Source organism: Hyperolius riggenbachi, chromosome 9, assembly GCF_040937935.1.
Source record: "Hyperolius riggenbachi isolate aHypRig1 chromosome 9, aHypRig1.pri, whole genome shotgun sequence".
Classification (NCBI taxonomy): domain Eukaryota; kingdom Metazoa; phylum Chordata; class Amphibia; order Anura; family Hyperoliidae; genus Hyperolius; species Hyperolius riggenbachi.
This window is the reverse complement of record NC_090654.1, coordinates 216,513,124-216,529,155: the sequence shown is the minus strand read 5'-3', so window position 1 is coordinate 216,529,155 and position 16,032 is coordinate 216,513,124. Positions and strand designations below refer to the sequence as shown.

The window sequence follows — 16,032 nt, the reverse complement described above, 5'->3', positions numbered from 1 at the left end:
CTTTAGCATAGAAACAATTCTAAAATGAAGACCTCTTTATGTACCGACCAACCAATCAGTCTCACAGTCCTAGTCTGAAAATAAATCAGGAATTCAAGTAGTTGTAGAGGGCAGCAAGAATGCTTTTCCTTCAGGATGTTTTCCATACTTAGCTCACGTGGGAGTTTATAGTTCAGATCCACTTTAAAGTGGGAAGGGGCCCTGAAGTCCTCATTTTATGCTTTCCGCTTTATTGTTGGGGAGATAAAAGTGACACGAGTTCGGCTAGTGTTGCCGAAGTGTGGGTGTGACAAGTTGCATTAAGGCATGTCGGAGTGATGGCTTTTTGGCTGACAGCTGTGAGCCCGGCACATTAGCTTGCTGTGGACACAGACCGTGTTTACTCATTCCTTGCTTTACAGCAGATGAGCTGCTGGGATATTTTTGTACTTAACTCTCTCGCAACTCCTTCACCGAGGCTGAAAACATAAGTTGGAGATGGGCAAATCCAACCTCACTGCAGAGTCTGCAAATTTAGGGAAAGGCTGGTTCCTCTGTATCCACTAAATTTCCATCATGGCTATCGTAGACGATTTACATCTACATCTAAAATAGAGAACACTACATGATGTTTTTGCCGCTAGCCTAGCGTTCTGTTGTTATGAAGGGGGCGAAGGGCCTATGGCTAAAAGAATAGGAGGCAGAGGATGAGCAGGACAGCCAGGCAACTTGCATTGTTTAAAAGAAAATAAATATGGCAGCCTCCATATCCCTCTCAGTTCACCTGTCCCACTGCCGCGACTCTCGGCCTCATCCGCCATCGGTACCAGGCGCGTGTATGTGATGTCATGTGGTGGCACTCACAGTAATGGCTGGCACTGGGGGCGACAGCAGGCGACACCGGGAGTCGCGGCAATAGGACAGGTGAGATTGAACGCTGCACCCTGGGAGGGTAGGGAAGGGTAGTGGGACATTTGCACTTCGGGTGGCATCACTAGGCCAATTCCTGATATATTTCATGCTGAAATCTATTAGAAATCGGCCTTTGCTGTATGGGCAGGCAATGGTTCTCTCTCTGGTCAGATTCGATCAGCGAGAGATCTGTCTCTTAATCGATCTGCTCATACATCGCAGGATATCTGCCTTTGTACAATGATTTGTTTACATGAAGAGATATTTCTCGAACTACCAAACCACGTGACGTTTTTATCCATATGAAAATAATTGCTACTGATGGCCGAAGTGGGATTGCAGTTCTGGCTCACACAGGACATTCCCGAGTTTAATATTTGCTTTTTTTGTATAATTTATTTACTCAGTGCTTAACAGTGCTTGAGCGAGCGTACACTCTGACACGCAACCAATCTGAATTCTTTCCCCTGTGCATTGTAGGGAGAAGAGACGACTGCACTGACTCTGGTCCTCCACCGAGAATCTGGATCCCTGGGATTTAATATTATTGGTGGCCGGTCGTGTGTGGTATGTTAATTGTTAAAATGTGTTTTCGTTTTCCTGTTGAGCATGGGGGCCAGTGTCTGAAGCTGGAAGAACACAGGGCACATTGGTCTCTGCGGGAGACTGTCTACTATTCAGGCCTGGGAAGGCAATCCGCCGCACACAGGAGAATTTCTATTTCAAAACAGTAAAATCTTTATTTAGCCACCTTCTTGTTCGCAAACAGTGGTCCATTCTTTGTTTGGTCTGGTTGTGTTTGACCACGACGGTATCGGCATGCCAATGGACTGTCTCAGAACACTGCTGCGGCTGATTCGGAAAGGAAAGGGGATATTCCTAGCAGCAGCAGAAAAATATCTTTGCTTGTCTGTGGAAGGGTGGGATGAATTTATAGAAGGTCTAGTTTATTTTAAAAAGGCATAGCATGGTCACTAAAAAGTGGGAGTAGCATAAAGTAAACCTGCAACAACCCAGGCAATGGAAAAATACCATGTGCTGATGAAATACACAACCAGACGCTATCCTCTCTCAAACCTGTATGACAAAATATGTACTAGATCCAGAGATATAGGCCCCTGAAATCTGGTGAATGTAAAGAGAGCTCATTCCAGACGTTCCCTGGTGTCAGTTAAAGAGTACCTGTGCTGAAAGAGATATGGAAGCTGCAGGGACAGCCATACTATCCCAGGAAATAAACACATATTATATAAGTAGATACATGTTCTACTTACACAACATATGTATTGTACTGTCCACCTTTTGATTTAAGTGAATTTTATATTGTAAATAAAGAGAAAACTGTTCCAGGCTTTTTCTATCTTTACTCCCTCAGACAAGCCAATCCTGATGTAATTTCCTTCCTTACTCTTTTTTTTCTCCTAGAACATGCATTGTCATATCTAGCTTGCTTTGTAAACAAAGGTGATCACAGCCTTGACTGTATTTCAGCAACTTGTGTAGAGAGGTGAGGTGTATTTCCCTTCTCAGCCTGTCACACTGAACTGTCCTCAGCCAATCAGTGAGGAGCAGGAATGTAGGAGGGGAGAAAACAAGCTTACTTTTTCCCGGCAATGTACCGGAAAAGAGCCAGGCTGACCAAGATAAGATTCATTACAGCAGAAACATTTATGATTATATTGGAATGCTTGCAATGCAGACTGCATGTAGACTATATAATAAACACAGACCAGTGGGTAAATGGAATTTGATTGTGTGGCTGGAAATCCCGCTTTAAAAAATGCAACTTGCTAGGCTGTGTTGGTGATCCTATGCTTCTAACAACCTAAAAGTGATGACCTGCTCTGCTTGCTACAGGTGTGTGACTGGGTTTCCTTTAAGCCACCCATTACATTTAACACCAGTAGAGAGGCTTGTAGAGCTGAAGAGTTTGGCCAAGGGGACTTTTTACAGAAATGTTTATTTGTCTCTACTTCTCTTTATCTTTTGATCTTCTGATGATTTTTGTATGCAGTTCTTTCTATTGATAACCACTTTTATATTATGCTTTGTCTCACCTTCCCAAACTCCAGCTGTTATTTTCTATCAGGTCAGATGAAATATCAAGTTGATAGTTCTTTTCTTGCAGTATTGGATTCCTGGACTGGATTGCAATAGGGGCATTAACTGTAGGGATTATGTAGGAGAACAGAGGTGCCAAAAGGATAAAAGGAAGCTAAATGAGCTTAAAAATCAAATTCTTGGTAAATAGAGGAGGTAGTGGTGGACTTATCTCCTCCAAGTAGACACACAACGACTGTAGTAAAGACAGTCAATATATTTTATTTATGAACTCCAAATATGCAACGCGTTTCGCAGGTTTCATCCCGCTTCAGGCACCTCTGACAGAGGTGCCTGGCTCTTCTACTGACCACATATGCTATTGCTCCGTTGTTATTGCCTGATGAAGCGGGATCAAACCTGTGAAACGCGTTGCATATTTGGAGTTCATAAATAAAATATTTTGACTGTCTTTACTGCAGTCGTTGTGTGTCTATTTGGAGGACGTAAGTCCACCACTACCTCCTCTATTTACAGAGAATTTGGTTTTTAAGCTCATTTAGCTTCCTTTTATCCTTTTGGCACCTCTGTTCTCCTGCATAATATTGAGTCCACCCTGGGTGGAGGGTTGAACCCCCTTTTTCTTATTTACAGAGAGCCACTTCTTATTCCTGAGTAGGGTCAGGAAAATCCCCCCACCTGCCTTTATAGTGGTTGCCTAATGGTAACCCTGGTTTGTGAGTATTAATATTTACTTTATCTAGTAACCATTTACCAGTACATATTACACTATTGGGGCTCTTGGTGTTCCTTGTTTTTATTAACTGTAGGGAGTTTATATTTTACTTCTTGTATTGAGGATATAACTGTAATGAACGTGAGTGTTAAATTCATTTTTTTTGTTCTTCCTGTTGTAAATTGTGAATGCACTGTAGTCGCAATCCATGACGATGGGGCGGATTTATGGCAGGGGGAGATAGAAACCTGAACATATTTCTTTGTGGAAAAGGCCCCTAACTGCCTGCAATACAAGTTTTATGCCACCTGACTTTTTCTGGTTCCCCACCTGCCCCAGCAGGTCTCCCCTCCTCCCTACAGATCCCAATATGGGGAAAGAGATGCCCCGGTGTATGTATGAAACCATATGAAAACAATAAAATAGAAAGAGATTGAGGTAGGGCTGCACGATTTTAGGGAAAAATCGAAATTGCGATTTTTCTCTCAGAAATTGCAATTTCGGTTTTCCCCCGATTTTTTTTAAATTCCTGCCTTTTGCACTTTGGGCGGGGGGGGGGGGGGAGGGGGCTTGGCTCACGGTCTGCACTGCCTGGTCCGCTGTCTGTACCATCTTGCTTCTGGCCCCGCTGTGCGCGGATTGGCCAGAAGCTGTGAATATGTATAAGTGTTAATGACGGGGGGCGGATCCACTAGAGCGAGCGGCCGGGCACATCATACAGCATTACCTATCACTGGCTAGTGATGGAATGACGGCAGCGGTAGGCGGAGCTGTATGCTCTGTACATCTCCGCCTACCGCTGCCGTCATTCCATCGCTAGCCAGTGATCGGTAATGCTGTATGATGTGCCCGGCCGCTCGCTCTAGTGGATCCGCCCCCCCACTCATTAACACTTATACATATTCACTGCTCACGGTCCGCACTGATGTACAGAGCATACATCTCCGCCTACCGCTGCCGTCATTCCATCGCTAGCCAGTGATAGGTAATGCTGTATGATGTGCCCGGCCGCTCGCTCTAGTGGATCCGCCCCCCGCTCATTAACACTTATACATATTCACTGCTTCTGGCCAATCCGCGCACAGCGGGGCCAGAAGCAAGATGTTACAGACAGCGGACCGAAAAACCGAAGGTACTGACGATCAGCAGATCGTCTTGCCTCAAACCGCGGTTTCGGTTTTAAACGGAAAAACCGTGCAGCCCTAGGTTGAGGTAGCTTACCTCAGTGACAAAAACCTTTGTGTAAACAAAAAGTTTTTATTTTGCACAGGCAACGTGTTTTGGAAGTCTGAGTCCGCTTTCTCAGCCTCCCTGTTTTGGAAGGCTTTTTTTCAATTTGCACCTTTTCCCCCATATTGTCCTTCTTTACATCCCCCAACAGAGTCTGTTGGTGGGGTTGAGACAGATCACAAGTGGTCCCCACCACAGTGGAAATCTGTCACTTTTATCTAGGAGATCGACCGCATCCAGGTCCATCTGGACCACCCCGAGTGGAGTCGGGTTCATTGTCTCCACCTACTTCCTGTGGTTGGCTGCTCCGTCTGCAACCCGCCTTTGTGAGTAGAGCATCTATTTCCTCTTTCATTACAAATACTGTACCCAAACATATTGCACCACTGGGCTCCCGTTTTGTTTCCTGTAATTTTTCTTTAGGGTGTCAAGACACCCCCACTATCTCCCTACAGATCAACATGCAAGGTTATAAATGGCTTTATAACCTTTACCAGACTGATAGATCTCAATTACTTTTGTTCTCATTTGTTCCTGAATTTCTTTGGATCTTGGCATGATGTCTAGCTTTTGAGGTGCTTTTGGTCTACTTCTCTGTGTCAAATAGCTCCTATTTAAGTGATTTCTTGATTGAAACAGGTGTGGCAGTAATCAGGCCTGGGGGTGACTACAGAAATTGAACTCAGGTGTGATAAACCACAGTTAAGTTATTTTTTAACAAGGGGGGGGGCAATCACTTTTTCACACAGGGCCATGTAGGTTTTGAGTTTTTTTTTCTCACTAAATAATAAAAACCATCATTTAAAACTGCATTTTGTGTTCAATCATGTTATCTTTGACTAATAGTTAACGTTTTTTGATGAGCAGAAATATTTAAGTGTGACAAACATGCAAAAGAATAAGAAATCAGGAAGGGGGCAAATAGTTTTTCACACCACTGTATTTACTGCATGCTTACGGCTGAAATGCCTCATGTTTTACCTCATTTTATGCTTATACCTCATGTTTTACCTCATGTTTAGAAATGGAAAAAGATCTTTCAGAATTGCTAAAAACAAAAAGAGGAAAATACCTCATGAGGTATTTTACCTACAAAAAAATATTTACCTCACATAGCTACCAGAGTTGAGGCCATAGTCTCCAAGTAGCTGGCAGAGCTGCAGGCATACTGTATACATTGGAGTTTACCACATCCTTTTTGTGCTTGAAGACTGGAATAGTGCACAGAGCTGGATTTCTGGAAAGGCCACAAAGACCTGGGCCTCGGGCAGCTGGACATGGAAGAGGGCTGGCTGCAATTGGATAAGGGAGACTCTAAATGGGGAAAACCAATGATAGAAGGGTGTTGCTGATCAAGGGAGCTTATTGCACATTAAAGAAAGGAGCTGCTATTCATGGGGGCCACACATATAAGAAGTGCTGCTCATGAATGGGAGAGGGCTGCCTCACATGAAGACGCTGGCCTTGATGGTTATTTTGCATATTTTGTACTGAACTCTGCTGCTCGACTCATTCATCTCTCCTCTCGCTCTTCCTCTGCTGACCCTCTCTGTCAAGCTCTTCACTGGCTACCAATTAATGAGAGGATTCAGTTCAAACTCTTAACCATAACCTACAAAGCTCTCCACAATCTCTCTCCCCTGTACATCTCCTCACTAGTCTCCAGATACCAACCCAACCGCAATCTCAGATCTGCACACGAGCTTCTTCTATCCTCTTCTACAATTACCTCCTCATATTCACGTGTACAAGACTTCTCACGTGCCTCACCCCTCCTCTGGAATGCCCTTCCACAACACATCCGCCACTCTCCCACCTTCGAAATCTTTAAACGTTCCCTCAAAACCCACCTTTTCCGACAAGCATATTCTCTAGCTTAGGCCAGGGGTCCCCAAACTTTTCCGGCCCGGGGACCACTTTCTGACCAAATTTTTTTCCGGGGCCCGCCATGGGGTGGGTGGTCGGGGGTCTGGACGTTGGGTGCGCGTCCTAGTGGACAGTGGAGTGGGTTACGGGGGGGAGGGGGGTCTGGCGAGGGTGCAGTGGCATAGCTGGCATAGTTGCCCTAGTATAGTGCCCCAGTATAGCCAGTATAGTGCCCCAGTATAGCCAGTATAGTGCCCCAGTATAGCTAGTATAGTGCCCCAGTATAGTGCCCCAGTATAGCTAGTATAGTGCCCCAGTATAGCCAGTATAGTGCCCCAGTATAGCCAGTATAGTGCCCCAGTATAGCCAGTATAGTGCCCCAGTATAGGCAGTATAGTGCCCCAGTATAGATAGTATAGTGCCCCAGTATAGATAGTATAGTGCCCCAGTATAGTGCCCCAGCATAGCTAGTATAGTGCCCCAGTATAGTGCCCCAGTATAGCTAGTATAGTGCCCCAGTATAGCTAGTATAGTGCCCCAGTATAGCTAGTATAGTGCCCCAGTATAGCCAGTATAGTGCCCCAGTATAGCCAGTATAGAGCCCCAGTATAGCCAGTATAGAGCCCCAGGATAGTGCCCCAGTATAGCCAGTATAGTGCCCCAGTATAGCCAGTATAGTGCCCCAGGATAGCCCGTATAGTGCCCCAAGATAGCCCGTATAGTGCCCCAGGATAGCCAGTATAGTGCCCCAGGATAGCCAGTATAGTGCCCCAGTATGGGTAGGTGGTGTCCCCCGCCCTTCCCCGCCGCTGTCATTACCTTAACAGCGGCCGCTCTCCCCTCTCCGGCCCGTGTATTTATTCAAGCAGCGTATCTCCCGGCTGCTCTGTGTGATGCGGCAGGAAGCAGGGCAGCGGCTTCCTGTAGCGGCGATGTGTATCGTGGTTACTATGGTAACCGAGCCCTGCTTCCTGCGCATCACACAGAGCAGCCGGGAGATACGCTGCTTGAATAAATACATGCGCTGGAGAGGGGAGAGCGGCCGCTGCTAAGGTAATAACAGCGGCGGGGACGGGCGGAAGGGGGGGGGGGGGGGGAAGAGGACAGTCCTGCGGCCCAACTGGGAGCGTCCCGCGGACCACCAGTGGGCCGCGGACCACAGGTTGGGGATCCCTGGCTTAGGCCATGCACCCACTAAATAACCTAATTACGCACTGCCTGTACATATACTGTATACTTCCCCCACCTCTTGTTTCCACCCCATTCCTTTAGATTGTAAGCTCGCAAGGGCAGGACTCTCACCCTTTTGTGTCATGGAATGTTATTAATTCAATTGCTTGCACACTGTTAGAAATTTATACATTTTAGTCATCATGTTAAATCAAGTTGTAATCAGCAGTGCTGTATCTTGTATCAGTGTTCATATTTCATGTATATCATTGTGTGTATCATTATTATTATTATCCCCTTTACTGTTCACCATATACATGCTGCCACTTGGAGAAATCATACAAAAACATGGCCTGACATATCATTGCTATGCTGATGACACCCAGCTATATTTGTCATTCAGACCTGATGTCACAGACCCTACTCCACAAATAAACGCATGCTTAGCTGAGCTTCAGGAGTGGATGAATAATAATTGGCTAAAACTTAATGCTGACAAAACTGAGGTTCTTATTATCGAGGGCCAGGGCTCAACAGCAAAGCAGCTCCAGTCTCAACCAACACCGCTAAGGATAGGGAGCTCGGACCTGAACAATTCAGACTGTGTGCGCAGCCTGGGAGTACTGATTGATGGGAAATTAAGCTTCAGGAATCAAATCTCAGCTGTTGTGAAACATTCCTTCTTTCACCTAAGGAATATTGCAAGGATTAAACACCTAATTCCTTCAGAGGATCTTCCAACCCTAGTTCATGCCTTCGTCACATCAAGGTTAGACTACTGCAACGTCCTCTACACAGGCCTGCATAAGAAAGACTTACGCCGCCTGCAATTAGTACAGAATACCGCCGCAAGGCTGTTAACGAGCCAACCCTGCCATTGCCACATAACACCAACCCTGAGCTCACTCCACTGGCTACCGATAAAATGGAGAATTCTGTTTAAGATTGGCTTACTGACATTCACATCCTTGCACAATCTGGGCCCTGGATACCTGAAGGACTTGTTGCAACTACATCACACCCCCCACAATCTTAGATCAAAAGGACGTAACACCTTGGTCACCCCCAGAGTCCACCTCAAAACCTTTGGAGACAGAGCCTTTTGTCATGCTGCCCCTACACTTTGGAACTCCCTGCCACACCCAATCAGGACAGCCCCATCCCTGGAAGCATTTAAGTCTAAACTGAAAACCTACCTTTTCAGTCTGGCATTCATGAACATCTGACTATCTCCTCTGTAACACAACCCAGCCTGAAACCCTGTATTAATCTGAGACACAGCTATGCGCTTTGAGTCCTATGGGAGAAAAGCGCTTTACAAATGTTATTGTATTGTATTATTGTATTATTATGTATCCCTTGTTTGTTTTCTTACATTGTACAGCGCCACGGAATATGTTGGCACTTTATAAATAAATAATAATAATAATAATATAAATAATTGGCGTAAATGGTATGACAGGAAGCTATGTGACATAGAAGGGGATCACCCTGTCGCAGAAAAAGGGCCTATGGCTATTTACTGTGGAAGAAGTGGAGCCTCATCTTGCATAATTCCATAGCCAACTATAAGATTTACTAGCTTAGAATTACTTTTTGCTTAATATCCCAGGGAACAGAGGGAAAACAGGATTAAAACTGAAAAGCTCATTACAGAAAGCAAAGAGGATCACACAAACCCTTTGAGGAAAATAAGTGATAAGGTACCCGTTTTGAAAACTAGGGAAGAGCCCTTGAGGATCCTAACACATAATATAAGAAATGTTGTTTTGAAGCTGAAAAGTTGTACAAATTCTTTTTTCTGAATTAAAGGCAGTAAGAATAGACGTCACAGGTATTCGTGAGGTAAAATGAACGGATGGAAAAATTAAAAGAGAAAGATACAAAGTAACTTTCTCCGGAAGTGATTAGCATAAAAGAATATAATGGCCAGATCATGTCAGTGTTACAGGCCAGTAAGTGATAGTTAATGTAGCAGCTCAGAAATGCAACCTATTTATCATTTATATGCTTGCTCCAACTCAGGAACATACAGAGGAAGCGATAATGCAACTCTCTCAAGAGGTGCAAAATCGGTATAAAGCCAAGTGTGATGATGTAATTGTCACAAGGGGGACCTAAGTGCTAATGTGGGTTCTGAGAAAATATCGCACTGTGTGGGTGGCCGTGGCCTTGGATCAAGAAATGAAAGAAGGGAAAGATTAATACAGTTTTGTGAAGGCAATAACTTGGTAATTGCAAATAATTAGCCTGAGCATCCCCCCAAAAGATTATATACTTGGAAGGACCCAGATGGAAATTATGGAATCCAAATTCAATGTATTACGATGAACAAAAGATGTAAAAACTCTATTCTACAAACGTATCTAATGTGAGGTCTGATATATCAAACAAACACAGACACAGAACATTTATATTTTGCTTTTCTCCTGACGGACTCAAAGCGCCAGAGCTGCAGCCACAAGGACGCGCTCTATAGGCAGTAGCAGTGTTAGGGAGACTTGTCCAAGGTCTCCTACTGAATAGGTGCTGGCTTACTAAACAGGCACTGAACAGGCAGAGCCGAGATTCGAACCCTGGCCTCCTGCATCAGAGGCAGAGCCCTTAACCATTACACCTTCCGGCCACCAGCTGGAATGTAACTGTTTGGATGCCAAAATTAAGATGCGCCTAATATTAACAGAGCTAAAATATGCAAACTATTCATTTTTGTATCTATTCCCTGCACTTAAAAGCTATTTTCTGACAGGAAAGAGTTTTATGGCCGTTATTCCTTATCAGTAAGGGGAACACTATACTGAACTCCGATTGGAGAGAAAATGTGACAGGCATACCTGAATGTTAACTTTTTCAGGCAGAAAAAGAAAAAAAGGAACACGACCCAATTATGTGTATGCAAGGCACTGTACATACAGACGTACGTACAAATATCTATCTCATTATTACACATCACCTCAGGTACTTTTTAATTTCAGAGAAAGTTACAATTGAAAGTGTACCTGTAAAGAAAAAAATGGAAAAGCTAGATACTCACCTCAGTACAGGGAAGTCTCTGGAATGTCCAGTGGCTTTCCCCATCACCCCACTGATCCAGTGCTGGGACCCTCTGACCCTCTTGTTGAATATGATCATGTGGCCGCACTCCCATCCGTGTACAAGCGCAGGAGCACAATGCTGCACATGCACTGCTTTTTCCTCCATGCACAAGGAACTCTGTGCTACTGCGCAGGCTCGGACGGGAACACAGAAGAAGAGGGTCCCACCCAGTAGCAGTGGAGGAGTATCTGGACAAGTCTGTGGATCACCCAGCGACTTCCCTCTACTCTCAGGGATTTCTTTATTTAAAAAGCACTTAGGGCCTGTTCTCACTACGGTGATTAGCAGGCAATTCCCGCTAATCGCCTAAGCAAGTGCTAACGCAATAGAAACCTAATGGCAGTGATCTCTCTGCTATGATTGCTGCCAATCAGAAGCTTAGCGGCAGTGGTCAAACGTTTTACCTGCAGCATTTATGGGCCATTCAGGAGCGATCACGATTAGCATATATAGAGGCACTAATTGTGATCGCTCCAAGAACGCATATCTATCGAGTGATTTTTTTTGTGTCATAACTGCAGAAAAATCACCCACACAAAACGGTTGCGCTTTTAAGTGTGAATGGGCCCTTAGTGAATAGCAATTGCTCTAACTGCTAAAATAGTGTGCAAACAGGTAGGGTGGCAGGCAGCATTTTTTGTAGATCCCTTCCAGGCATTGCTATTGTAAAAAATAAATAAAATACTTAAAATCTCCCATGAGGAGATGGACTAGTCCAGAACCTGTCAGTTTTGTCAGATTTCTACTACTGTAACTACTGTAAATGATAGCAACATACGAGAAGAGTAATCTCATTTTACTCTGGGAGATATGCACTTCTTATTTGTATGTTTACATGTATTTTGCATTTTACAATTTTTTTTGCAATAGTGGTCCTTTTAGACGGAATTAAGTTATTTTTAAACTCTGCAACTCAATTTATGAAATAAGTTATTTACTTAAAGATATTAAATTCTCAATTTTTATGCCTATTGCAATATAGAAGTTTAAACGGTAATCCTCGTCAGTCATCTGGCAAGAGTTCTGATTGGTATTCTCTTTAAGAGAAAAACAAAAAATTGCTTTCCTAAAACAGAAAGAATTTGCGATAATTCAGGTTGGAGTGAGCTTGAGATGTCTCCCAGAGCACCACTGCTGAATATATGCAAATTAACCATTGTTTAGGGTTTACAAGCCCTACTCCATAGAGCCAAATTAATCCATGGCATGCACTGATGAGGATCAAACAATCCGAAACAGTCTGTATGCATGTTGGATTATTATGGCTCTGTACAATTTAACAAGCTGACACATCATTGCATTCCAGCGGTTCTGGAGGTGTGTTTAGCTTCTAAGGGTACAATGGTTAATTTGCATATATTCAGCAGTGGTGCTCTGGGAGACATCTCAAGCTCACTCCAACCTGAATTATCGCAAATTCTTTCTGTTTTAGGAAAGCAATTTTTTGTTTTTCTTAACATCTTAGTAAGGGGGCTTTTAGGACCATTGTAGTCCCTTACACACTCCAATGAGTTCTGGGTCACCATGAGCTTGCTGGTTAGTCTGTACCTTTAAGGGCCCTTTTCCACCTGCAATCGCTAGCGTTCATGCTGAACGCTAGCGATTGCTGAATCGCAAAACCGGCGATTCCCCCGACGTTTGCGGCCGCGATTTTGCTATGCTATGCACTGCATAGCAAAATCGCGGCAATTATCGCTCCGCCGCGCGTTCGCGTTCCCGACAAAAGCGAATCGCGGTAGTGGAAATGACCTACCGCGATTCCTATGTTAAAAAGCAAACCGTAGCGATTGTAAAATCGCTAGCGGTTTGCGGTTTTGCGATTCAGCCAGCGCAAACGCGCTGGTGGAAAAGGGCCCTAAGAGAAAGAAAGCAAAAATCAATGGCAAAATAAATGAAACACAGGGTAGTTTTAATGAACATACGGCACAGGGGAAGACAGTTTAAACACCGGAACAATAACAGAAAGATATCTAGAAAGCCCAAATAGTATGTTAGCTCAGCTTTATTGATTTTACAAAGGCTTTTGATCATTTGCAGTGTGAACGTCTAATCACAATACTAATGCACAGAGCATCAGACTGCATTAAAATATCCACTGGGATAAAACTGCATCCCTGACAATAAATGGGGTTTTTCATATGAAATTCCATTTCTGCAAGGTTCTGTCCTGCTCTATCTCTAATGCTTTTTTAATATTTACTTGGATAAAAACTTTGTAAAATCAATTGCTTGAAGGGAATTATTATTATTATTTTTTATTTATATATTAAATATTATATTCCGCAGCGCTTTACAAAGCACAATAAGACGAAAAGGGGAACATAGATACAACTAACAAATGTACAGCAGAGTTCCAAGCAGCACAAATATTATTACAAAGCAGTAAACATTAGGAGGATGACCCTGCCCTTGCGAGCTTACACTCTAATGGGTAGTGGGGGACACACTAGGTAAGGGGTGGAGGATGGATGAGGCAGTGACCCTGTGCCTCTGATTACAATGTGACAGATAAGGGCTATAGAATGTTATAAGCTTGTCTAAAAAGGTGTGTTTTTAAGTGTGCGTTTGAAGATGTCCAGGTTTGGAGCATGACGTACAGGCTGTGGAAGAGAGTTCCAGATAAGGGATGATGCTCGTGTAAAGTCCTGGATGCGAGCATGAGAGGAGGTGATCAGCTTAGAGGCCAGGAGAATTTCTTGGGAGAAGGGAATGAAGGTGAGAGGAAAAATAGTAACAACTTGAGATATTAAACTATTTTTAAAGTGACAGAATACTACTCCTGTGCATGGATCCCCAAACCCCTGCACAATGCTCTGAGCTGGGAAAAAATGGATAATAAAGGTGCCTATACATCTAGCGATGATGGGCAGATTCGACCAAGAGGCAAATGTCTCTCTGATCGAATCTGATTAGAGAGATTTGTCAGCTGCCCATACACCGCAGGCTGATTCCCGATCAATTTCAGCATTAATCTCCTGGGAACTGGCTGAGCCCACCACCTCACCACTGCCCCACTGTGGTGTGTATAGCGCTAGTGGAGGAGCGAGATTCCAAAGACGGATGGGCACCACGCGGTGGGCGACATAGGACAGGTAATGTATAATTGCACACACGGGGGGGGGGGGGAACAGTTATATAGTCGCGGCAGCTCCAGAGGTTTCGTCACATTTGTTGCTCTGCCCGATATTGCTAGCTGTCACTGCAGGCCACCCAATTGACCACGACGGCCCAACATATTGCAGCATGTCCAACGGTACACGCAGCCAATTTGGCCCTGGAAATGGGCAAGCTCTTGGCGGCATCGATTTTCATCCGATTTGATGATTATTGAATGAGAGGGTCGATCGGCCGTCAAGTTGAGAGATGTATGGCCACCTTTACCTAAGAAGAGGGGAGACTTTGGATTATCCGGATGCTTCCCACGTCCTCCGTGACCCTACTGCTGTTGGACAAGACACTTTTTAGTTTCAAAATGTTTTATTAAGAATTTCAATAGAAAACTTACAGCTTTTAGGAATTCCCTTACACAGGGCATCATACAATTTGTCATCATAACAGATAAACATATAAACAACACAAACCATACATGCAGGTCACTTTATTAGTTGTTAATGCAGGATAGTCGCCGGGGCGGGCATAGCCCCTAAAAGGCGAGGGCACAGGACCGTAGCCCCAGAGACTCGGAGGCCGAGAGCCATGGTTGCCAGGTGCGTGTAAATGATAGCGTCGTATCGTTTATTATTGCTAATAATCTTTCCGAGATGAGTATATCCATAATGATGGCATCCGCCATGTCCAGTGAAAGGTTGGGTTTTAGCCACTGACGTGCTATATGTAGACGAGCCGCCTTTGCCACATGCTGAGCTAGTCTATGTTGCGGATACTTCCATCTCTTAGGTTTGTGCCCTAATAATAATTGAAGGGGGTCAGGGGGGAGGGGTATCTCGAGGGCTGTACTTATAGCCGAGGCCACCTGGGCCCAGTATTTCTTAGCTATCGGGCAGAACCACCAGGTATGTGCAAGATCACCTACTTGTCCACACCCTCTGAAGCAGAGGGGAGAACTATCCTTGGATATAATGTGCAATTTCTGGGGGGTTATGTAGGTGCGGTGTAGAATTTTATAGTTAGTCTCAATATGAGAGAAATAGTTACTGCCTTTGGCTAAAGTCAGGCAGCACTTAGCCCATTGTTTCATGTCAAGTTCCTGCCCCAAGTCCTCCTCCCAGGCTTTCATCGACGGGAGTTTGTTTGGCTCTAGAGGTTGGGATATTATGGAGTATAAATAAGATATAAGTCCGCCCTCCAGCGGCCTCCGGCTGCACGAGTGCTCATAGGTAGTGAGCCTTGTGGGGACGGGGTTTGATTGTGTGAGGGCTTTCAGGTAGTGGTATATCTGAACAGCTCTGTAAGTCTCTGTGGGAGGGTATTTAATATGTGAGCAAAATGTGGGCCAATTTGGGAATTTATCATTAATGAGAAAACTTGTCAATGAGAGGAATTTATGTGACGCCCACCAGTGGAAGGGGCGTGAGTCCAGTCCAGGAGGGAAGTCAGGATTGCCAAGTATTGGCATTAGGACAGGTATGTTAGATTGTAACTTTTTGTTGAATCTCAGTCTCTGCCAGATGGAAAGTGAGTGGGCTGAAAGGGGTGATTGTCTTTTGTACTTTGCCGGGGAGAGGTGCGGAGACCACTGGAGGGCCGCCAAACTGATTGGTGACAGCAGATCGTCTTCTATTTCAGCCCAAAGTGGTCTGTTAGAGGTAGCATGAACTTGTGCCATCTGAGCTAGTTGAGCCGCTCTATAGTAGCTAAAGAGGTCAGGGACCCCCAGTCCCCCCCTGTCCCTATTAAGGTACATGACTGATTGTCTGATTCTACTCTTTTTATTATTTGCAATATATTTAAAGATTGAGGTTTGGAGGTCTTTTAGGGAGGCTTTGGTTATTTGTATCGGAAGTGATCTAAATAGATAGAGGATCCTTGGTAATAGATTCATA

General features: G+C 44.4%; 1 protein-coding gene across 3 annotated transcripts in view; it reads left to right on the top strand.

Moving 5' to 3' along the window:
• Window positions 1-16,032, top strand: part of PDZRN3 (PDZ domain containing ring finger 3) — a 364,525-nt gene that overhangs the window by 51,778 nt on the left and 296,715 nt on the right. For 2 of the 3 annotated variants that reach the window (XM_068253998.1, XM_068253996.1), the window contains exon 2: window positions 1,372-1,458. The exons of the other annotated variant lie outside the window; for it this stretch is intronic. Coding sequence is in view for 1 of the 2 variants with exons in the window: in XM_068253996.1 (XP_068110097.1) it covers window positions 1,372-1,458 (87 nt within the window). In the remaining variant the exon portion in view is untranslated. The remainder of the gene's footprint in view (window positions 1-1,371; window positions 1,459-16,032) is intronic. 3 annotated transcript variants of the gene reach the window in all.